Consider the following 24,657-nt stretch of genomic DNA (forward strand, 5'->3'; position numbering starts at 1 on the left):
ATTTTGGGAGTTTTAGTCGTTTTCATGTACGGGGCTTGGCTGTATTCAAGAACGATATATTTTGTGAATATATCGTTTCTCCAATGAATCAACCAACATACGGTGGATATTGAATTCAGAAATTACATTCCACAATGGATAATGGATAAGATATTTTTTTTATTAATGGATCAAATATTTTTTTTATTCAACCTTAGTTTGTCTAGTTACACAGCACTGCAATATGTAACAGATAATAGGCTACACATCAGTCAATGTATGATCCTTTTAAAATAAAATAAAAACATGCAAACCCATTCATTATAAGTACTTGCACAGTGAAGTTGTAAGTTGTAAACTAAGGGGAGAAATTGACGTTATGTGGTATTGCACAGAACATGTTACAACAGACGTAAAGTCTAGCAAAAATGCACAAGCATTAATTCTACACTAGAGCATCAGCACAGAGACTAGTCAGATGCAGGGGAACATAACAGACACTAAACAGCATGACTGAAGTCTAAATATATGACATCCCCTTTATCATTTTGACTCTGTTATTGTAAAAATATGACCGAAATTACCTCTGCCTAAAACACAGCAATTCAATTAAAATATCCTTAAAGGCTAGTAGTAAAATCACAACAAAAGATCAGTGTTACCTTAGAACTATAGCTTCATCGGAGCTGGTTTGTTTTGAAATAGAAGAATGAGGTATGAATGAATGCTGCTTCCCCTATTTAAGTAAGCTGTCAGCAGGTCTTCCAGTGCATTGTGCAGTGTTCTGACTACACAATTAGGGGGGTAGGGTGGTGAGTAACGTTGCAGTTCTGTCAGTTTGTAGGTAGTGTGTGTCTATATGTTTGGGGGGGTGTAGGATTTGTTTTTTTATCCCAGGTGAAGATTGGAATAAAATATTATTCAGATCACGTGTGTGTGTGTGCACGCGTTTGTGTGTCATATCGCCTAGTTCACAATAGCAGATGAGCACATCTTGTTGATTCCACAGAGCCTGGATCCTCTGTACAGGTAGTAGTAACCCTGGAGGGAAGGAACACACAACAGGACATGTCAGTCAATTAATACACAAATACACATGTCAAATGCTCCAAGAGTTCAGGCATGACTAGGTATTATGCATGCATTGTAAACAAATACACTCTGTTTACAAATGCACGCATAATGCCTAGTCATAGAGGTTCAGTGTGACAGCTTTCTGTTACCTGTTCTCCATAGTCCTCTCCCCAGCTGTTCTTGATGGCCCAGAAAGGTTTGCCTTGACCTGTACACAGAAACAACCAGACACACATGAGTCACACATTCAGACTCATCACAGTGTTGTTATTAAGATAAGTTAATGTAAGGTAAATGAGTAGTTAAGTGTCAGTCTCACGTTCTCCGTAGCCCACGAGCAGCACTGCATGGTCAATCATCCAGGGATTGCAGAAGATCTTCAGAGGGTGGGACACACCCTTCCTGTAAAACTGAGGACAAACAACGAGAGAAAAGCAGGTAGGATTAGATAGATAGATATTAGTCACTTCATTGTTCAGTTGTGTTTTAGTGATGCTAATTTAAGTTACATTAAGATATGACAGGCCTCCCGAGTGGCGCAGGCGCAGCGGTCGCAATACTTGAGGCATCACTACAGACCCGGGTTCGATCCCAGGCTTTGTCACAAATGGCCGTGACCGGGAGTCCCATAGGCTGGCGCACAATTGGCTCAGCATCGTCCGGGTTAGGGTTAAGCGGGCGGGTGTAAAGAAGTGTGGTTAGGCAGGTCATGTTTCGGAAGACGCATGGCTTGACCTTCGCCTCTCTCGAACCTGTTGGGGAGTTGCAGCGATGAGATAAGATCCTAATTGGATATCACAAAAAGGAAAAAAATAAAAGAAGAAGAAGAAAGATATGGCAGTGGTGTTACCTGCAGGGGTTGGAACCAAAATTATTTTCCAATCGTTTCATTCTGTACAGAACCACTTTTTTTTTGTTTTGTTCCGACCAGCAAAATAAAGTTCTGAACCGATTCAAACCCTAAAAAAGTACCGGTTTATATTGTTCCTTTCTGTTCCTTTTTTTAAATGTTTTTTTTACATTTAACTCATTAAATTACTTCACCAATCAGTGCGGAAAGAGCAGGCAAGCTAGTTGTTTACATGTGTGATGGACAGACAAGTGTAGCCTATGGCGCAAGATGCGACTGAAACTTTGCAGTTGGGGAGAGAGCGAGAGAGGTTTGAGGAGGAGGCTTGAAGCACTGGGCATCTTGTTATGACATATATTGTATGAATTAGGTCCACAGAATTATACCTAGGAGAAGTGGCTTCAATGTAGGAACTTTGAACGTCCATTGAGCTAGCTAGCAAACAAACTTGTTTTAGCTAGCTAATAAGCTTGTTTGTGCAGAGAATTAAAAACACCTTTTTGTAGTTAATAAATCCAATGTGATCACTAGGCCTATAGTATCCTTAACTAGCATTGAAAAAGTTAATCCATTCTTCTCTAGCTAATAAAAAATCTCTCTCCCTCCCTATCTTCTGAATCAAGCCTGTAACGTCAGTATAGTAGCCTATGCTTAAAAAATAGGAAAGGGGCAGGTATTCTAAATACACACAGGTGAGGATTTTCAGCTTGCAGGCAGACACTGGAATACGTTTCTGAGTGACAGAGTGAGGGCTTTGCATAGGCGCTTTGTTGCGTTTTGTTGTGGGACTAGAAAAAAATGCCTGGAACGTAAAATAACGTTATTAACCGTTCCCATGCTTTTAAATGAGTGGTTCTGTTCCCGGGAACAGTATGGATCACTTTCATTCCAGGTTCCGTTTCTGTTCCTTCTGATTCCATGAACCCATTCAACCCCTGGTTACCTGCATTGCGAAGGCGTTTAGGGCCACAGATACTGGTCCATTCTCAGCCAGCCAAGCAGCAATTTCTAAACATAAAAGGGGAAGGAAACCAAGATTAACACGTGGCCAACCCTCCTCCATATGTACCGCATCGTTCAATCTTCATCCAATCCTTCAACCTATCATCAGTGTCTTTATCTCTGTGTACCCTACCCTCTCTCTCTTTCACCTCTCCTCCCACTCACCGTTCTCGTCCTTGGACAGCTCCACGGAGCTGTTGATGTAGGCAGTGACTTTGTCGGTGGTGAAGTCACAGCTCTGCTTCTTGCCGGTGTAGGTGTAGTCAGTCTCTGTCTCCAGACCACCCAGCTTCTCGATGGCTTCATATGCATTTGATGGAAGCCCGCCCCCACACGCCTGGTCCACAGTATCACAGTCCACCAGCTCTGTGGGTGATAGGACATTGAACCAATCAATTCAAAACTGTTATGGAGAAAAGGGAAACTGTACTATTGTACAGGTAAGTGTATGATACCTACTATGCGTGTGCTTACCTTGCTCAGAGAGAGACACTAGTTTACCCGTTTTCACAAACCACTGTCCCTCAATGTTTCCTGTCACTGAGAATGCCCAGCAAGAACCACACATGCCCTGCAATACAAACACAAGCCACATAATCAGCCATACACACACACAAGCATTACCTACCTCCATATTTTCCATGAATTGTGTCATACCTACAGTATGAATGAAAGTATGACTTTTGCTTACTTAAACTTATGTTTAGTGGGGCCTCCCGGGTGGCGCAGTGGTCTAGGGCACTGCATCGCAGTGCTAGCTGCGCCACCAGAGTCTCTGGGTTCGCGCCCAGGCTCTGTCGTAGCCGGCCGCGACCGGGAATTCCGTGGGGCGACGCACAATTGGGCTAGCGTTGTCCGGGTTAGGGAGGGTTTGGCCGGTAGGGATATCCTTGTCTCATCGCGCTCCAGCGACTCCTGTGGCGGGCCGGGCGCAGTGCGCGCTAACCAAGGGGGCCAGGTGCACGGTGTTTCCTCCGACACATTGGTGCGGCTGGCTTCCGGGTTGGAGGCGCGCTCTGTTAAGAAGCAGTGCGGCTTGGTTGGGTTGTGCTTCGGAGGACGCGTGGCTTTCGACCTTCGTCTCTCCCGAGCCCGTACGGGAGTTGTAGCGATGAGACAAGATAGTAATTACTAGCGATTGGATACGACGAAAATTGGGGAGAAAAGGGTATAAAATTTATTTTAAAAAATTTAAAAAACTTATGTTTAGTGAAGCATCAAAGAAGAGTCATGAATACTTTGAATGTTATATAAAGTATTTTTAATTTGTTATTTGTCCAATAAATAAATCCATAAATCCAATCATATATACACATTTACAGTCATACCTGTAGTCATCTCCAGTCTGTAAGTGTCACGCCCTGACATTAGAGATTATTTTTATTCTCTATTTGGTTAGGTCAGGGTGTGACTAGTGTGGACAATTTATGTTTTCTATTTCTTTGTTGGCTTGGTATGGTTCCCAATCAGAGGCAGCTGTCTATCGTTGTCTCTGATTGGGGATCATATTTAGGCAGCCTTTTCCCACCTGTTGTTTGTGGGATCTTGTTTTTGTGTAGTGCCTGTGAGCACTCCGGTACTTCACATTTCTGTATTTGTTTTGGTGAGTTTCAGTTATTAAAACATGTGGAACTCTACGCTGCTCCTTGGTCCACTCATTTCAACGAACGTGACAGTAAGACCATCTCTAAACCCTGTCCTACCTGGTTCTTGACAGGGCTGACAGCCCCATGCTCCCTCCAGTCCCAGCTAGGCGGGGCAGGGCCATGGGGCATGGCTGCAGGCTTCATGGACTGCTGGAGGTTCTGCTGGCTCAGCAGGGGGTTCAGGTACAGAGTCCTAAACTCCTCCTCTGGACGGTGAGAGACAGAGGTTAGAGGGAAGAGAGGAAGAATATTAGGATTATTCACAGTTGAGGAGTTGTACTGTAGCCTTTTGGAATGAGCTATGTAGAAGTGGAATTACTCAACAGGTTAACTAACTCTGCAAGGGAACATGTTTCAAACTGTCACAGAATCACACACACACACACAGGATGTTCTGTTGCTCTACAGAAGTGCAGACGGTGACCTCTTCGGCACGCTCAGTGGATGTTCTGGAACTGCATCGGGTTTATTAATCTGCATTCCCACACATGCACACACACACACCTGTGAGGTCGCTGAACTTGGTGACCCCGTACTCGGCTGTGCCCAGATCCAGAGACTGGAGCTTCTCAGCGGTCTTCAGGTTCTCATGGAAGATACGCAGCCGCCAGTCAGTGTCTGTAGCAGCAAAGGTCAGAGGTCAGACAATGTTATGTTAAGATGTTTTACCTTATCATCTGTGGAGGTGGATGGACGATGTTGTGTAAAAAATGTCAATCCATCATATCTCTCACCCTCTTGGCTGCTGTAAGTCCTATTGTATCTGACCATGAACTCTTTGAACTGACCCAGAAGCTCCACGAAATACTCTGTCTCCTGTCACAAAGTATAAGTTAATTATTGACAAGTAAATGAAATATACGCATACAGAATAAACAAGAAAACACACTCAAACACACATACAAGCGCTACGTTTTCTATTACCTCAACTGGTTTGCTGGTGGAGAGGGACAGAAATTCTACTTTGTTGGTCTCAACTGGTTTGGGATCAACTGAAACGCAAGCATCATGAAAAACAATTAGATGTAGCTACGAGTATTTATAGAAACAATCCTAAACAAATAAAAGCACAAAGGTACATTTAGTTCCCACAGTTAAACCTTTGACACTAACCTGCTGGCTGGCACTTCTGTTTGAGAAGGGTGGACTTGCTCTCCCAGGGAATGTCCCAGACCTCAAACACACACACCTCCGTCTGACAGAGAACATGTCAGCGGAGAAAACATGGTTAGTGAGATAATCTGTGTTTATTTTATTGGGCTTCTGTGTTCATGACTTGTTTATAAACAGTGTAATGGACCACCCACACAGAGAGTGTGGTGATTAAGGTGCAACAGAGTCTCTTCAACATCAGGAGGCTGAAGAAATTTGACTTGGCACCTAAAACCTCACAAACTTTTACAGATGCACAATTGAGAGCATCCTGTCGGGCTGTATCACTGTCTGGTACGGCAACTGCACCGCCCGCAACCACAAGGCTCTGCAGAGTGTGGTGCGGTCTGCCCAACGCCTTACCGGGGGCAAACTACCCGCCCTCCAGGACACCTACAGCACCCGATGTCACAGGAAGGCCAAGATGATCATCAAGGACATCAATCACCAACGCTACTGCCTGTTCACCCCGCTATCATCCAGAAGGCGAGGTCAATATAGTTGCATCAAAGCTGGGACCGAGAAACTGAAAAACAGCTTCTATCTCAAGGCCATCAGACTGTTAAACAGCGACCACTAGCACATTAGAGGCTGCTGCCTATAGATATAGACTAGAAATCACTGGCCACTTTAAGTAATGGAACAGTAGTCACTTTGATCATGTTTACATATCTTGCATTACTCATCTCATATGTATATACTGTATTCTATACTATTCTACTTAGTCCATGTCCCTCTGACATCACTCGTCCATATATGTATATATTCTTAATTCCATTCCTTAGTTAGATTTGTGTGCATTGGGTATATGTTGTGAAATTGTTACATATTACTTGTTAGATATTACTGCACTGTAGGAGCTAGAAGCACAAGCATTTTACACCTGCAATAACATCTGCTAAACAGGTATATGTGACCAATAAAATGTGATTTGATAATAGAATGTATTGTATGTTTGTGTGCGTTTCAGAGAAATGCCTGTGTAAATGATTCCCGTCATGGGAATGGTAAAGCACATACATATCCTTTGTATGCGACCTAATGTAAACATCCAACAACAGTCTATTTCTGAACCTATACAGAAGTTAAGTAGAGGGGGGAACACTATGAACACATTGTTTCCTTGACCTTGGAGACATTTCCGATTAAGTTTCTGCTAAGTCATGAAAACAAATACAGCAGGCGAAACAAATAAGGGGTAGCTGACTGCTTGTGCACATAGCTGCAGCAGGGGATAACAGTGTGTAAAATTCATGACAAGTTATTTATCACAAGGTCCTGGTCACATGATTAGGGGAAGGGAGAACAGACGGATAGAATAATAACCTACAATAGACCCAGATACACACAATGGTCTTGATACTGGCCACTTCAGTGTTGACAGTTTATTTACATTCGTGGTTTAGGTTTTGCAAATTTTCAATATTGTAAAACGTTGGGTTTTGATTTGATGAGGAGGACTGACATTAGTTTCGCTCTATTTTCCCTATAACACTATCTCCCTCCAACAACACACACTGTTATCATCCCAAGACAGAAAAACAAACCCACACAGGCCTCACCTTCAGGTTGTGTTCCTCTGGGTAGAAGTCACAGGTCATCAGTCTGGCAGCCTTCTTACACTGGGTGTTACTTAGCTCCACAATGATGCTATATCGGATACCCTTCACCAGCTACAAGACAGACACACACAGAGACAACATACAGAGACAACACACAGAGTCAACACAGAGTCAATACACAGAGACAACACATATAGTCAATACACAGTGAAGGTTGGCCTCTTTGAAAAATAAACTAAATCAACTCTGTGGTTGTTGTTTTGCCACCTGGCTTACAATTTAGCTCTGACGTCACTTTCAAGACCAATATATTGCATTTATAGGCCTAGCTAAATGGGCTGATTATGCTGGAAAATACAGGTCTCTTATTCAGCAGAGCTCTAACTGGCTAGGAAACATATAGTTGACTTCACTAAAGCTCCCATTAAGAAACATATAGTTGACTTCACTAAAGTTAATCTGAAAAAGTAGTTCACTACATCCAAACAACTTTGTGAAGAAATTTCATATGTAAATCTGAAATGTCAGGGTACAAATTGCAAGACAGATGACTTTGGATTCATATGTTAACATAATGTGTAATTTAGCCTATTAAACACAAAAACTATGTTTCAAGTAAGAATTAGGCAGGTCAGACACCGAGAAGGAAATTCTTGGCTACTTCACCCATATTTTATTTTTGCTAAAAAAAAGTAGTGTGTTGTTCCAGTAGTTAGCTACACTGCTACATGGCAACAAAAATGTAATTAACTGGCTCAGAGCTGATATGATTTTCACGGGTCTCAGGTATGTGTAATTTGAACTGACTTGTCCAGAATGGCCCGTGCAGAGCCGAACACAACTGCTCCAGTAGAGAGAGAAAGACATTTTATTATTTATGCTTTTGCTCTTGCTTTTCACTAGAGTGGAGCATGGCCGTGTAGCTTGTAGCTTGTTGTCCAACCTTTTAGACCCTTGAAGACCTCTAGTTCAGACGCTCTAGAACAGGTTGGTGGGTTCTGACGTAGGCGGCCGCATATCTCCTTTATGGCTGGTTGTTTACATTCATTTTTTATTTAATAGGCAAGTCAGTTAAGAAAAAATATTATTTACAATGACGGCCTACCCCGGCCAAACCCTAACAACGCTGGGCCAATTGTGCGCAGCCCTATGGGACCCCCAATCACAGCCAGTTGTGATACAGCCTGGAATTGAACCAGGGTCTGTAGTGATGCCTCTAGCACTGAGATTCAGTGCCTTAGATCACTGCGCCAAACAACATAGCATGGCAGTAACACATGAAAACACAACATGGTGGCAACACAACATGACAACAACATGGTAGCAACACAACATGGCAGCAGCACAACATGGTAACGACACAAAACACGGTACAAACATTATTGAGCACAGACAACAGCACAAAGGGCATGAAAGTATAGACAACAATGCATCACGCGAAACAGATTGAGTCTTTGATTGAGTCTTTGAATGAAGAGATGGAGATAAAATGGTCCAGTTTTCGTGTTTTTTGGAGCTCATTCTAGTCGCTATATAGCTGCAGCGAACTGAAAAGAGGAGCAACCCAGGGATGCGTGTGCTTTGGGGACCTTTAACAGAATTATAATGTTTTTAACCTTTATTGAACTTGGCAAGTCAGTTAAGAACAAATTCTTATTTACAATGACGGCCAACCCCGGTCAAACCGTAACGACGTTGGGCTAATTGTGCGCTGCACTATGGGACTCCCAATCACAGTCTGGATTCAAACCAGTGCCTTGGACTGCTGCGCCACTCGGGAGCAGTGCCTGGGAGACCGGTTGTTGTATGTCTGGGAGAACGGTTGTTTTATGTGGAGGATGAGGGCTACAGTAGGTATATCAGATAGGGGGGAGTGAGGCTAAGAGGGTTTTATAAATAAGCGTTAACCAGTGGATCTTGCGACGGGTAGATAACCAGTTTACAGAGTAGTATAGAGTGCAGTGATGTGTCATATAAAGAGCATTGGTGGCAAATCTGATGGCTGAATGGTAAAGACCACCTAGAGTAGCCGCTCGAGAGCACCCTCGAACAGCCCACGATACAGTATTATCACCTACAACCACAATGGACATTCACTTGATTTTAGGCTATTATTATGAGATAAAAATATATATATAAACAAATAACATTTTCACAACACTGGTGTAGTCTACCTGTTTACTGGCAGAGAGGACCTTGCTAACTCTACGAACGTGCATCGTATTGGACCCCATGTTATAGCGCTCCTCTGCAAACTTCAGTGCCTTCTTCAAACCTGGGTCGTTTTCCGACAAACGGACAGAAGACCCGGGTGCCCCCATTAAAGTGTCATCCAAATCGGCCAGAACCGAGGCCAAAACCGCCAGGGTTAGGCAAAGGATAACGGGGCAGCGAAATCCGAAATCCATCCTGTCTGTCTGTAGAGCAGAAAAAGTCAAAGGGACAGTGAACGGTAAGATTATAAAACGGGATGTTTGTTTTCCCAGTTAACTATCATCCGACATTGCGACAAGAAATCAGCAGACCAGGGTTGCCAGGTCAAGCGAGAATTTAGCAAATGACCACTCAAAACCTGCCAAAAGGCCTGAAAACGAGCACTTTTTTTTCACAGCAAGAGTTGCCATATCTATACAATAAACCCTTTTTCCATAATGTTATTGAGACAATTAAGAAGGAATGTCATAGTAACTTGTAATGACGTTAGAAGAAAAATTCGGGTTTTCTCAAAATAAGTATTGCAATCTATGACATTTGACAATCTATGACATTATTATGTGACAAGAGAAAAGATAATTCGCCCTTATTAATTAACTCGCTTAACTGCTATTATTAAGCCATGAGGCACACGGGGAATTGTATATGGCCAATATAGCACGGCTAAGGGCTGTTCTTAAGCAGATGCAACGCAGAGTGCCTGGATACAGCTTTCAGGCACCCCGGGGTGCCTTATTGCTATTATAAACTGGTTACCAACGTAATTAGAACATTAATGTAAAAGTAATGTTTTGTCATACCCGTGGTATATATGCCAATCAGCATTCAGGGTTCGAACCAGGTTTCTAATTGTAAATAAATCCCCTTTGCATGTGCATAACTATAGATACATCCGACAGGAGAGTTTGAGTGATGAAAGTTGGACAGATGATCTCAAAATCCCTGAGCAAGAAACACTTGAATGAACATACAAAAATAATGTTAGGCTATTTTCTGGCAATTGTGCTGTTATTATGTTCCAGATGTTAAGACTAAGTTAAGACTAAATCGTTATAAATGGCCCATTTGCGAGAATGACTTGTCATTTCAATAGTCATAGACTACAGACACAAATCTGGATTTATGATTCTAATTACATTTTGCCATAGTTTGCTTAGATAAAGACAGGTAGCCCATAGCACCCGATAGGCCTACGTCTCATTTCAGATAGTCTACAGTAGCCTAGACAATATGTAGGCAAGATGTAAACTTAACGATTTAGCAGCTTGCTAAATTACCACAGACGAATTTAATCAACATGAATAGCGAGGAGATTTCGCAATAAGTGCTTGTTTCCCCAATAGACTGCTGGAATAGACTACTGAGGATGAGGTCATACTTTCAATCACTGAATTAAATGTTAATCATATGTATATGAACTGAATATGCTTGTCAACAGCTGCCAGTGTTTCTTTTTTTGAATTTGTTTTACCTGTAACTTAGTCTGATTACTGTTACAGTCAATCTAATGTGTCCATAATAACACAAGTCTACAACAACAATAAACTGAAGTTGTAGGCGATTTATTAAATTGGTTTGCCAGCTCCAGGTAGGCTACACAAGTGGCACACATCTTTCCGAGTTTCCGAGTTGGTCCTGCCGTACATACCTACACGTACGCTACGGTCACATGACGCAGGCCTCCTAATTGTCCCTAGAATTTCTAAGCAAACAGCTGGAGGCAGGGCTTTCTCCTATAGATCTCAATAGTCTGCCTACCCATGTGAGAGACGCAGACTCGGTCTCAACCTTTAAGTCTTTACTGAAGACGTATCTCTTCAGTAGGTCATATGATTGAGTGTAGTCTGGCCCAGGAGTGTGAAGGTGAACGGAAATTCTCTGGAGCAACGAACCGCCCTTGTTGTCTCTGCCTGGCCGGTTCCCCTCTCTCCACTGGGATTCTCTGCCTCTAACCATATTACAGGGGCTGAGTCACTGGTTTACTGGTGCTCTTTCATGCCGTCCCTAAGAGGGGTGCGTCACTTGAGTGGGTTGAGTTACTGACGTGATCTTCCTGTCTGGGTTGGCGCCCCCCCTTGGTTTGTGCTGTGGTGGAGATCTTTGTGGGCTATACTCGGCCTTGTCTCAGGATGGTAAGTTGGTGGTTGAAGATATCCATCTAGTGGTGTGGGGTCTGTGCTTTGGCAAAGTGGGTGGGGTTATATCCTTCCTGTTTGGCCCTGTCCGGGGGTATCATCGGATGGGGCCACAGTGTCTCCTGACCCCTCCTGTCTCAGCCTCCAGTATTTATGCTGCAGTAGTGTGTCGGGGGGCTAGGGCCAGTTGGTTATATCTGGAGTACTTCTCCTGTCTTATCCGGTGTCCTGTGTGAATTTAAGTATGCTCTCTCTAATTCTCTCCTTCTTTCTTTCTTTCTCTCTCTCGGAGGACCTGAGCCCTAGGACCATGCGTCAGGACTACCGGGCATGATGACTCCTTGCTGTCCCCAGTCCACCTGGCCTCGCTGCTGTTCCAGTTTCAACTGTTCTGCCTGCGGCTATGGAACCCTGACCTGTCCACCGGACGTGCTACCTGTCCCAGACCTGCTGTTTTCAACTCTCTAGAGACCGCAGGAGCGGTAGAGATACTCTTAATGATCGGCTATGAAAAGCCAACTGACATTTACTCCTGATTATTATTTGACCATGCTGGTCATTTATGAACATTTGAACATCTTGGCCATGTTCTGTTATAATCTCCACCGGGCACAGCCAGAAGAGGACTGGCCACCCCTCATAGCCTGGATCCTCTCTAGGTTTCTTCCTAGGTTTTGGCCTTTCTAGGGAGTTTTTCCTAGCCGCCGTGCTTCTACACCTGCATTGCTTGCTGTTTGGGGTTTTAGGCTGGGTTTCTGTACAGCACTTCGAGATATTAGCTGATGTACGAAGGGCTATATAAAATAAAAAATAAAATAAAATTGATTTGCAATGACTCCAGTGATATCGTAATTTCAACATATGTATTATATCAAATGGTAGCCTACAATGACATATACATTAATAGGCTACTTGATGGCCAACAGAGGCACATTTTAAATTATATACATTTAGCCCAGTGTCCGTTTCATTGCGGACTTTTCCCCATTAAAAGAATCATGCGAGGGAGTTCCATAACTTCCATTTTAAATGTCCACTCCGGCAGCCCCCGAGACCAAAGAACTGAGCATGCTTAAAGCACTTCGCTTGATACCGTTTCATTTAAACAGTCATAATTAGAATGCAGTTTCATACACCTCCGATCGGATTTATGTAATGCATTCTAGTGCGCACAAAGTATTTCTCCAGCGCTTTGTCTCCATTATTAATTGATGTGCATCAGTTCTAGAGTATTAATACGTTTTATGGAAAAAGGTGTATCCAGAATGACAATGTAAATAGCCTACATATCTACCTAAAATGTTGTCTCAGCCAATTACTGTAGTGATCTCTCAACACACACACACACACACACACACACACACACACACACACACACACACACACACACACACACACACACACACACACACACACACACACACACACACACACACACACACACACACACACACCTCCGGCCCTCACAACTACTTACTCACCCACCCAGCAACAGCCTTTCTCACTGCGTGACAGTCATGAGCATGTCACTGTGAAATATATTTTTAAGAGCCGTATGCCTTGGCGGCCGCGGTGCAGATTGGAAATAGCCCAAAAACCCGCAACCTGCGACCAATACATTTTCAGCCGCGACATCGTTTTCAAAGTAGCTGAATTAGCGGGAAAACTACGAACATGGCAACACTGCAGCAGAAGGCCCCAAATAGAAATGGTTACACAATGGATACAATGTTGCCAGGAACAACGATGGAACGACGCTGGGCGAAGCTACAGGAACTGTAAGTTAGTTTCGGGTTTTGTTCAAAAAGCCTAGGCGCTGCATTCTTGATCTCAAGTTGTTCAAGTTTGTTATAGCCTAAGTAATGCATGCACTTCACTGCAATCTAATAGAGAAAATATGGATAATAATAACACACATATAAAATATTAATATTATTATATTTGAATTCATATCCATTCCAGAGACAGGAAATTGTTTAATATCATATTGAGGAAGAAACTGGATTCGATTTAGTACAAAATATTGGGATATTTCAACATCCAAAATATTACTCAACAACACATCTGAAGTCTGTGAAGAGCAATTCCTTATGCAGATAAATGAGAAATGACTTGTGCTGGTATGGGTGATACTGATATCAGTTGAATGTTCTATTTGCAAAATAACTCCCTGTCTTCTTTGTTTGGTTATTGTTTAAAAATGCATTTTAAGTTTCATTTAAACGTTCTACAGTAGTTTTAAACTGTAACCCTACGTGAGAGACGCGACCAATCCGGTGCTTTTTTTCTATCTCAGTAGCCTATTGGAGAGCTTGTCTATAAAGGCACTGAGAGCGTGTTCTTATATCGTTTTATCTGTGCTGCAATACACGCTCTTAGAGAAGAAGTTGGGAGAAGGGGGACAACTTTTACTGCTAGTTATCAAATAAGTTATTGAACCAACAACACCATTTTATTTTATCTCGGCACCAATATCCGAGGTCATTGAGACATTTGGAGGTGAGTTTTAATACTTTGGCAGTGTGCTCTCTGTGTCAGTAACAGAGAGTTTATTAATATGGGACTATATCTTTCCCCACAGTTTTATCATTGAAGGACAAGATTAAACGTGTATTAATTGTTACTGTTGGTATATTTAGGTAAATTGAGTGTCCATTGTTGAATTGGTTCCTTTATAAATCAGTTTTTTAGGAATATTCTGTATTTTTCAATCGCTACCCTTTCTATCTTGACAAACTTCACTCATCTCATCTAGTCATCTGATGTAGTTTGGTTACACTTGTGACTTGTGAAATTAGAACCAGTGGTTTCATACCACTCAAAATCCTCACTGTGATCACTGTCTGTGCCTTCAACCCTCTGTCCTGTGGCACAAAGACCTCAATAGTCTCTTCTCATTAGCCCTCAGATATAGTCTGTCTTTCGCTCTGTTCATATAATATATCAAACGCTAGAAGTTAGAGCATTAGGCCAGAAACTCAAAGGTTGCTGGTCAAATACCCAAGCCGACAAGGTGAAAAATCTGTTGATGTGCCCTTGAGCAACCCTAATTTGCTGCAGGGGTGTTGTACCACTATGGCTGACCCTGTAAAACAACACATTTCACTGCACCTATTCCGTTTATGTGATAATAAAAAATATATATGTTTTTAATGAGAACCTGACCGGATAGCCTGACCAGAGAAGTTCTATCAAGCATCAGAATAGATCATCTCCACTCCAGAGATGGACACAGGAACTGAACCTATGGGCACCGGAGGTCATCATGGGTCAGGTGATCCAGTTGGACCGGCGCTGCTCTGGCTCCAGGACACTGTTACCACGGTAACACTGCAGGCGCGTCAGAGGGTGTTACAGGGAGCGTTGTTACTGTGTGCTCTGGGACTGTTACTATGGACCGCCATCTTCCTCTACGGGAGCTTCTACTACTCCTACATGCCCCTAGCCACCTACAGTACACCTGTCCACTACTACTACAGGTGTGTTTTACACACATACAGACACACTCTCTCTCTCACACACACACATTGTCTATCTCTCTCTGTCTCTGTCTCTGTCTCTGTCTCTGTCTCTGTCTCTCTCTTTCGCGCTCGCTCGCTCTTTCTCTCTCTCTCTCTCTCTCTCTCTCTCTCTCTCTCTCACACACACACACACACACACACACACACACACACACACACACACACACACACACACACACACACACACACTGTCTATCTATCTGTCTCTCTCTCTTTTGCTCTCTCTATCTCTCTCTCTCGCACACACACACACACACACACACACACACACACACACACACACACACACACACACACACACACACACACACACACACTGTCTATCTCTCTCTCTCACACACTTTCTATCTATCTCTCTCTCTCACACACACACACACACACACACACACACACACACACACACACACACACACACACACACACACACACACACTGTCTATCTCTCTGTCTCTCTCTCTCGCTCTCTCTCTCGCTCACTCTCTCTCTTGCTCTCTCTTAGACACACACACACACACCACACACACACACACTCACACACACACACTCACGTTGTCTGTCTCTCTCTGTCTCTCTTTCAATTGAATTTCAATTTATGGGCTTTATTGGCATGGGAAACATATGTTTCAGTAAACATTACACTCACAAAAGTTCCAAAAGAATAAAGACATTTCAAATGTCATATTAAGTCTATATACAGTGTTGTAATGATGTGCAAATAGTTAAAGTGCAAAGGGAAAATAAATAAACATAAATATAGGTTGTATTTACAATGGTGTTTGTTCTTCACTGGTTGGCCTTTTCTTGTGGCAATATGCAACAAGTATTGCTGCTGTGATTGCACACTGTGGTATTTCACCCGATAGACATGGGAGTTTATCAACAATGGACTTGTTTTCGAATTCTTTGTGTGGCTGTGTAATCTGAGGGAAATATTGGTCTCTAATATGGTCATACATTTGGCAGGAGGTTAGGAAGTGCAGCTCAGTTTCCATCTCATTTTGTGGGCAGTGTGCACATAGCTGTAAGTTCTTTCCAATGTGTCAAGTAATTATCTTTTTGTTTTCTCATGATTTGGTTGGGTCTAACTGTGTTGCTGTCCTAGGGCTCTGTGGGGTCTGTTTGTGTTTGTGAACAGCCCCAGGACCAGATTGCTTAGGGGGCTCTTCTCCAGGTTAATTTCTCTGTAGGTGATGGCTTTGTTATGGAAGGTTTGGGAATCGCAATCTTTTAGGTGGCTGTAGAATTTAACGTGTCTCTGCATGCATTATTTGGTGTTTTACGTTGTACACAGAGGGTATTTTTGGCAGAATTCTACATGCAGAGTCTCAATTTGGTGTCTGTACCATTTTGTGAATTCTTGGTTGGTGAGCGGACCCCGGACCTCACAACCATAAAGGGCAATGGGTTCTATAACTGATTCAAGTATTTTTAGCCAGATCCTAATTGGTATGTCGAATTTTATGTTCGATTTGATGGCATAGAAGGCCCTTCTTGCCTTGTCTCTCAGAGCGTTCACAGCTTTGTGGAAATGACCTGTTAAATGTTTAGGCTGAGGTATGTATAGTTCTTTGTGTGCTCTATGGCAACAGTGTCTAGATGGAATTAGTGTTCGTGGTCCTGGCAACTGGACCTTTTTTGGAACACCATTATTTTTGTCTTGCAAAGATTTACTGTCAAGGCCCAGGTCTGACAGAATCTGTGCAAAAGATCTAGGTGCTGTTGTAGGCCCTCCTTGGTTGGGGACAGAAGCACCAGATCATCAGGAAACAGTAGACATTTGACTTCAGATTCTAGTAGGGTGAGGCCGGGTGCTGCAGACTGTTCTAGTGCCCTAGCCAATTTGTGGAAATATATGTTGAAGAGAGTTGGGCTTAAGCTGCATCCCTGTCTGACCCCCTGACTCTGTGGAAAGAAATGTGTGTGTTTTTTTTGCCAATTTTACCCGCACACTTGTTTGTCTACATGGATTTTATAATGTTGTATGTTTTTCCACAACACCACTTTCCATCAGTTTGTATATCAGGCCCTCATGCCAAATTGAGTCGAAAGCTTTTTTTTAATTAATTAAATTAATGCAAAACAAAGACTTTGCTTTTGTTTTGGATTGTTTGTTTGTTAATTAGGGTGTGCAGGGTGAATACGTGGTCTGTCGTATGGTAATTTGGTAAAAAGCCAATTTGATATTTGCCCAGTACATTATTTTCACTAAGGAAATGTAAGATTCTGCTGTTAATGATAATGCAGAGGATTTTCCCAAGGTCACTATTGACGCATATCTCACTGTAGTTATTGGGGTCAAATTTGTCTCCACTTTTGTGGATTGGGGGTGATCAGTCCTTGGTTCCAAATATTAGGGAATATGCCAGAGCTGAGGATGATGTTAAAGAGTTTAAGTATAGCCAATTGGAATTTGTAGTCTGTATATTTTATAATTTAATTTAGGATACCATCAACCCCACAAGCCCTTTTGGGTTGGATGGTTTTTATTTTGTCCTGTAGTTCATTCACTGTAATTGGAGAATCCAGTGGATTCTAGTAGTCTTTAATAGTTGATTCTAAGATTTGTATTTGATCATGTCTATGTTTTTGCTGTTTGTTCTTTGTTATAGAAACAAACAAATTTGAGAAGTGGCTTATCCATTCATCTCCGTTTTGGATAGATAACTCTTCGTGTCGTTGTTTGTTTAGTGTTTTCCAATTTCCCCGAAGGGGTTAGATTCTATGTGTAACGTGTATGCTAATAATCAGAAAGCAAGAACAGGGAGTGAATTTAATAAATAAATGAAGATGGAACAAAACAAGAGTAGCGTACAGACATGAAACATAGAAACAGAAACAGAGTCAATAACCCCTGAGGAAAGAACCAAGGGGCGTGTCAGATATAGGGGAGGTAATCAGGAAGGTGATGGAGTCCAGGTGTGTGACATGAGGTGCAGGTGCGCTTAACAATGGTGGCAGGTTTGCGTAATAGTGAGTAAACAGGCAACGTCGAGCGAGGGGGAGCGGGAGTAAACGTGACACTATGGATTCCTCAATAACGTTGAGCTGATTTCTGACGTGCCGTTCCTTCTTTTTCCGTAGCGTATTTATGTATTGTTTTAGTGATTCACCATAGTGAAAGCATAGTATCAGGTTTTCTGGGTCTCTATGTTTTTGGTTGGACAGGTTTCTCAATTTCTTTCGTAGGTTTTTGCATTCTTCATCAAACCATTTGTCATTGTTGTTAATTTTCTTAGGTTGAAATTTTTAGATTTGATAGGGAAGCTGAGAGGTCAAATATACTGTTTAGGTTTTCTACTTCTAAGTTTTACAAACATTTTGTCTAGGATATTCTCTAGAAGGGATTGTATTTGTTGTTGCCTAATAGTTTTTTGTTAGATTCCCACACTACTTTCCTTCCATCTATAGCATTTCTAAATATTATTCAGTTCCTTCGGCTTTGATGCCTCACGATTGAGCATAGCTCTGTTCAAGTAGAGTGTGATTTTGCTGTGATCTGATAGGGGTGTCAATGGACAGACTGTGAACGCTCTGAGAGACTCTGGGTTGAGATCAGTGATAAAGTCTACAGTACTACTGCCAAAAGATGAGCTATAGGTGTACCTACCAAAGGAGTCCCCTCGAAGCCTACCATTGACTATGTACATACCCAGCATCCGACAGAGCTGCAGAAGTTGTGACCCATTTTTGTTGCTTATGTTGCCGTAGTTGTGTCTAGGGGGGCATATGGAGGAGGGAATGCTGTCACCTCCAGTTAGGTGTTTGTCCCCCTGTGTGCTAAGGGTGTCAGGTTCTTGTCCAGTTCTGACATTTAGATCGCCACAGACTAGTACATGTCCCTGGGCCTGGAAATTGTTTATCTCCCCCTCTAGGATGGAGAATCTGTCATCGTTAAGGTATGGGGATTCTATTGGGGGGATATAGGTAGCACACATGAGGACATTTTTCTCTGTTGACATAATTTCCTTATTCATTTCTAAACAGATGAAAAATGTTCCTGTTTTGACTAATTTAATAGAGTGGGTTAGGTCGGCTCTATACCAAATTAGCATACCCCCCAAGTCTCTTCCCTCTTTCACACCTGGTAGTTTGGTGGATGGGACTACCAGCTCTCTGTAATCTAGAGGGCAACCAGTGGGTCTTTCTCCTTTACACCACGTTTCTTGTCGGATGACAATATCTGTATTTCCAATTTCTTTGATGAAGTCTGTGTTCCTGCTCTTTAGGCCAAAGGCAGATGACCTCAGACCTTGTATATTCCAGGATGAGATAGTAAGAGCTTTGTGTTTCATAGTGTCTAGTGTTTTTTTGTGTGGTTGGGCCTGTTGCTCTACTCACTGCCTGGGCATATGTCCTGCTGTCATGTTGAGGTCCTTACCTTAGGGGCGGGGGGCAGAAGGGGCATAGGTCTGATATGGGAGGGCCTATATAGGGTGTGGCCAGGGTTTGCTTGCGGTGATCTTAGCTGGTTGGGGTGTGGCTGGTGATGCTGTGGTCTAGGTGTAGGTCCTCTTGGCATGGGTTCTCTCGTGCAGGTCCTCTCTCTCTCTCTCTCTCTCTCTCTCTCTCACACATACACCCGCTGTCCATCTCTCTCTCTCTCTATCTCTCTCCATGTCTCTCTGTCTCTTCCTCCCATACCTAAAGTGCATACATACTTTTGCAATAATTGGAATTCATTATGTTTTTGACTCCCTTACCCTTGCAGGACGGACTGTGACTCCTCAGCTTCTCTTCTCTGCTCCTTCCCCACCGCCAACGTCTCTCTCCTGAGGAATGGCAAGAACCAGGTGATCCTTATATACACTGTTTATCCATCTACCTTCATTAGCCTATGTAACGATTAGAAACGTTTTACAAATTCACAGAATTAATTGGAAGGTTTTCACTATGATGTTTGAACTCATTTGAACCCTCCCTCTGAAGGTGATGACATACGGCCAGCCCTATCGGATCTCTCTGGAGCTGGAGATGCCCGAGTCGCCAGCCAATCAGGAGTTAGGAATGTTCATGGTCAAGATGTTCTGTTACTCCAGACAGGGGCAGACTGTGACCTCTTCAGCACGATCTGTGAGTTGACCAGTGTTGGCAATATCAAGTATTGTGTTGGATTTGTTCATGTGCATCTCATAGTTGCATATTAAATAACCCTGCTTTGCACTTTTTAATATTAATCTGTTTTGATCTGTATTGGTGTGGTATATTTTGAGTGTATGTTCGATTTTTCGTATATTGATGCAACCAAATTGCCCAGCAATGGGGAACAATCAATATCTTCTGAATCTGAACAAATCAGCTGCACATTTAAATATTCTGATTGTCCTGTATTGGTAAATTGACCACCATGTTGGTCTGCCTCGCTGTCTCAGGTAAGGCAGCTCAGCTCCAGCTCTCGCTTTGTGAGTACGCCGCTGCCGCACACTGACCTCCCACGCAGCTGTCATACTGCATACTATGACTGCTTATGACATCTCTTGTATAGTTAAATATAACTACACTGCTCAAAAAAATAAAGGGAACACTTAAACAACACAATGTAACTCCAAGTGAATCACACTTCTGTGAAATCAAACTGTCCACTTAGGAAGCAACACTGATTGACAATAAATTTCACATGCTGTTGTGCAAATGGAATAGACAAAAGGTGGAAATTATAGGCAATTAGCAAGACACCCCCAAAAAAGGAGTGATTCTGCAGGTGGTGATCACAGACCACTTCTCAGTTCCTATGCTTCCTGGCTGATGTTTTGGTCACGTTTGAATGCTGACGGTGCTCTCACTCTAGTGGTAGCATGAGACGGAGTCTACAACCCACACAAGTAGCTCAGGTAGTGCAGTTCATCCAGGATGGCACATCAATGCGAGCTGTGGCAAAAAGGTTTGCTGTGTCTGTCAGCGTAGTGTCCAGAGCATGGAGGCGCTACCAGAAGACAGGCCAGTACATCAGGAGATGTGGAGGAGGCCGTAGGAGGGCAACAACCCAGCAGCAGGATCGCTACCTCCGCCTTTGTGCAAGGAGGTGCACTGCCAGCCCCCTGCAAAAGGACCTCCAGCAGGCCACAAATGTGCATGTGTCTGCTCAAACGGTCAGAAACAGACTCCAAGAGGGTGGTATGAGGGCCCGACGTTCACAGGTGGGGGTTGTGCTTACAGCCCAACACCGTGCAGGACGTTTGGCATTTGCCAGAGAACACCAAGATTGGCAAATTCGCCACTGGCGCCCTGTGCTCTTCACAGATGAAAGCAGGTTCACACTGAGCACATGAGCACATGTGACAGACGTGACAGAGTCTGGAGACGCCGTGGAGAACGTTCTGCTGCCTGCAACATCCTCCAGCATGACCGGTTTGGCGATGGGTCAGTCATGGTGTGGGGTGGCATTTCTTTGTGGGGCCGCACAGCCCTCCATGTGCTCGCCAGAGGTAGCCTGACTGCCAATAGGTACCGAGATGAGATCCTCAGACCCCTTGTGAGACCATATGCTGACACATGCACATTTGTGGCCTGCTGGAGGTTATTTTGCAGGGCTCTGGCAGTGCACCTCCTTGCACAAAGGCGGAGGTAGCGGTCCTGCTGCTGGGTTGTTGCCCTCCTACGGCCTCCTCCACGTCTCCTGATGTACTGGCCTGTCTCCTGGTAGCGACTCCATGCTCTGAACACTACGCTGACAGACACAGCAAACCTTTTTGCCACAGCTCGCATTGATGTGCCCTCCTGGATGAACTGCACTACCTGAGCCACTTGTGTGGGTTGTAGACTCCGTCTCATGCTACCACTAGAGTGAGAGCACCGCCAGCATTCAAAAGTGACCAAAACATCAGCCAGGAAGCATAGGAACTGAGAAGTGGTCTGTGGTCACCACCTGCAGAATCACTCCTTTTTTGGGGGTGTCTTGCTAATTGCCTATAATTTCCACCTTTTGTCTATTCCATTTGCACAACAGCATGTGAAATTTATTGTCAATCAGTGTTGCTTCCTAAGTGGACAGTTTGATTTCACAGAAGTGTGATTGACTTGGAGTTACATTGTGTTGTTTAAGTGTTCCCTTTATTTTTTTGAGCAGTGTATATAACTGCTCATGATATCTCTTATGTAGTGTTTTTTTTACAGTGTAATAAGCTTTATGACAGAGGTACAGTATGTCAGAGGAATGTGGCAATGGACAATAAAGTAAAATATGCATTAGAAAATGTGTACATTGGCCATAGGGTGTCCTGCTCCATGTCCTGTTCCTATTAGACAATGCTGCGGTATCGCTCCGGCCTGCTCCAGACTCTGGGAACACTGTTTCTCATCCCGTTCTTCCTGGCTGGAACGGCTGACCAGAAACAGCTGGTAGAGGTGGAGCTCTTCTCCGAATACAGAGAGGATTCTGTGAGTCTCTGGTCGCCAAGTGTGTGTGTGTGTGTGTGTGTGTGTGTGTGTGTGTGTGTGTGTGTGTGCACAGGGCTAATCCTTCTCTCTCTGTAGTATGCCCCCTCTATAGGAGCCATCATTGAAATCCAGTCTCAAAGGGTGCAGATCTACTCAGCAAATCTCTACATTCACGCTCACTTCACTGGCATAAGGTTAGCTTTACCTCATATTAAATCTTTAACAAGTATGAAACATTTTGATTTACTTAAAAAGTAACACATTTACTTGAAAGTATGAACTAAAATGAACTAATCCCCCCCACCTCCTCTACAGTGGTGAAAAAAGTACCCAATGTCATACTTGAGTAAAAGTAAAGATACCTTAATAGAAAATAGTAGTAGAGGTGAAAGTCACCCAGTACAATACTACTTGGGTATTTGGTTTTAAATATACTTACACTACCAGTCAAAAGTTTTAGAACACCTACTCATTCAAAGGTTTTTATTTATTTTGACTATTTTCTGGTTGAGAGAATGTCATGTGCGTGCAAAGCTGTCATCAAGGCAAAGGGTAGCTATTTGAAGAATCTCAAATATAAAATATATTTTGATTTGTTTAACACTTTTTTGGTTACTACGTGATTCCATAAGTGTTATTTCATAGTTGTGATGTCTTCACTATTATTCTACAATTTAGAAAATAGTAAAAAATAAATACCCTTGAATGAGTAGGTGTTCTAAAACTTTTGACCGGTAGTGTAAGTATCAAAAGTAAAAGTATACATTTCCAATTAATGTAAAAAGTACATTATTTTCTTTAGGAATTTAGTGAAGAAAAAGTAAAAGTTGTCAAAAATATAGATAGTAAAGTCCAGATACCCCAAAAATCTACTTAATTAGTATGTTAAAGTATTTTTACTGAAGTACTTTACACCATTGCTCCGCTCTCCCCTCATCAGGTACTTCCTGTACAACTTCCCGACACTGTCAGCAGTAATGGGTGTGGCCAGTAACTTGTCCTTTCTCAGTGTCCTCCTCCTCTTCAGCTACCTGAGGTTCATCTGGGGCCGAGTTATCAACCCCCAAAAGGTGAGAGTGGAATGGCCCCTAGAACAGGAGAACATGGTATGATTCACATAGTGAGACAGTGTAGTGAATCTTTGTATAACCTGTGTATACTGTTCTCGTACCTGTACAAAAAATGTATTCAGAGACAGTATTCCCGGTACGTTCTAGTATATTCTGCATGTGTTCATGTGTGTGTGTGTGTGTCTGGGCGTGTGTGTATGAGTTGAGAGATAGGATTCATCTTCATCAGAGGCTAGCCGGGATGGACGAGAGCGAGGACACTGAACACCTACAAGATTACCAGGATGACACTACAGGTAAGTACACACTTGTACACACACCTGTTTGAGATGTATCATGTGTTGTTTGTTTCCTATATCATGATGCTATGTTTGGGTGTGCTTTTCACTCAGGAATCGAGAATTCTTCATCGGATCCACTACTGGAGGCACATCAGATTACAGCAACCCATCTGAACCAGAAGGAAGAGTCCATTCTCAAAGCAGATGGGGGGGAGATGGACATCAAACATGGAAGGTTTCAGAGTGAGATAGACGAAGAAGAGATCATTGCTGAGGAAGAGGTGGAGAATATGGGCATGTCTCTTGACCCAGGGTTGGAAGGGTCATCTGAGACAGCAAAGCAGCCAGACAGCATCCCTAGCACACTGACTGGAACCTCAACCTGTGTGATATCCTGATGGAGAGCTCCAATGGATGCACAGTGGTTTAATGACCAATAGTTGGGAGCCAAAGTATTATCGTTAGAGGGGGCCCTCTTGTACTTTGTTACTGTAAAACAATATGAAGATTTGTTAAGTTTAAAAACCTTATATGTTTAAAGCTGTGTGAATATATTACTTTTTGTGTCCTCTTTTATTTAGTTTATTTAAAGATGTGTGATGATTCACACAAAAAACAGATAATGTTGAAATATTTGACCATAGGCCTCCACCTAAGATTACCATTTTACTGTAGCCTACAGTATTGCACAAATGGAGTAAGGGTTATATCAGATGACCTCAGTATTATGAAACATTCAGGGTGGATGACAACACAAAGTGCCTTCCTAATTTTAATATGTTTGTATGTTACCAGAT

The 24,657-nt window shown here is 42.8% G+C and overlaps 2 protein-coding genes across 5 annotated transcripts; one reads left to right on the forward strand and one right to left on the reverse strand.

Annotated features, from left to right (window-relative positions):
- Nucleotides 1-139: 139 nt before the first annotated feature.
- Nucleotides 140-9,819, reverse strand: LOC129858343 (cathepsin F-like). The gene is made up of 13 exons (XM_055927505.1): nucleotides 9,440-9,819; nucleotides 7,266-7,376; nucleotides 5,665-5,746; nucleotides 5,476-5,543; nucleotides 5,286-5,367; nucleotides 5,056-5,169; nucleotides 4,609-4,757; nucleotides 3,380-3,476; nucleotides 3,071-3,271; nucleotides 2,847-2,911; nucleotides 1,373-1,463; nucleotides 1,203-1,261; nucleotides 140-1,020 (listed from the first exon to the last, which is right to left on the reverse strand). The coding sequence occupies exons 1-13, from the start codon at nucleotides 9,671-9,673 to the stop codon at nucleotides 946-948; spliced, it is 1,428 nt and encodes a 475-aa protein (XP_055783480.1). The 5' UTR covers nucleotides 9,674-9,819; the 3' UTR covers nucleotides 140-945.
- Nucleotides 9,820-13,054: 3,235 nt separating this feature from the next.
- LOC129858344 (seipin-like) lies at nucleotides 13,055-24,417 on the forward strand. Of its 4 annotated transcripts, none has more exons than XM_055927507.1 (10): nucleotides 13,306-13,392; nucleotides 14,772-15,093; nucleotides 19,844-19,925; nucleotides 20,062-20,205; nucleotides 20,505-20,534; nucleotides 22,375-22,509; nucleotides 22,606-22,703; nucleotides 23,450-23,579; nucleotides 23,782-23,875; nucleotides 23,972-24,417. In XM_055927507.1, exons 2-10 carry the CDS (start codon nucleotides 14,840-14,842, stop codon nucleotides 24,256-24,258), a joined length of 1,254 nt encoding a protein of 417 aa, XP_055783482.1. In that variant the 5' UTR covers nucleotides 13,306-13,392; nucleotides 14,772-14,839; the 3' UTR covers nucleotides 24,259-24,417. The 4 variants fall into 4 exon arrangements, with proteins under 4 accessions (XP_055783484.1, XP_055783482.1, XP_055783481.1 ...); XM_055927506.1 differs by lacking the exon at nucleotides 13,306-13,392 and adding an exon at nucleotides 13,403-14,113; XM_055927509.1 differs by lacking the exon at nucleotides 14,772-15,093 and having other exon boundaries at nucleotides 13,055-13,392.
- Nucleotides 24,418-24,657: the final 240 nt, after the last annotated feature.

This window comes from Salvelinus fontinalis, chromosome 6 (assembly GCF_029448725.1).
Source record: "Salvelinus fontinalis isolate EN_2023a chromosome 6, ASM2944872v1, whole genome shotgun sequence".
Classification (NCBI taxonomy): Eukaryota; Metazoa; Chordata; class Actinopteri; order Salmoniformes; family Salmonidae; genus Salvelinus; species Salvelinus fontinalis.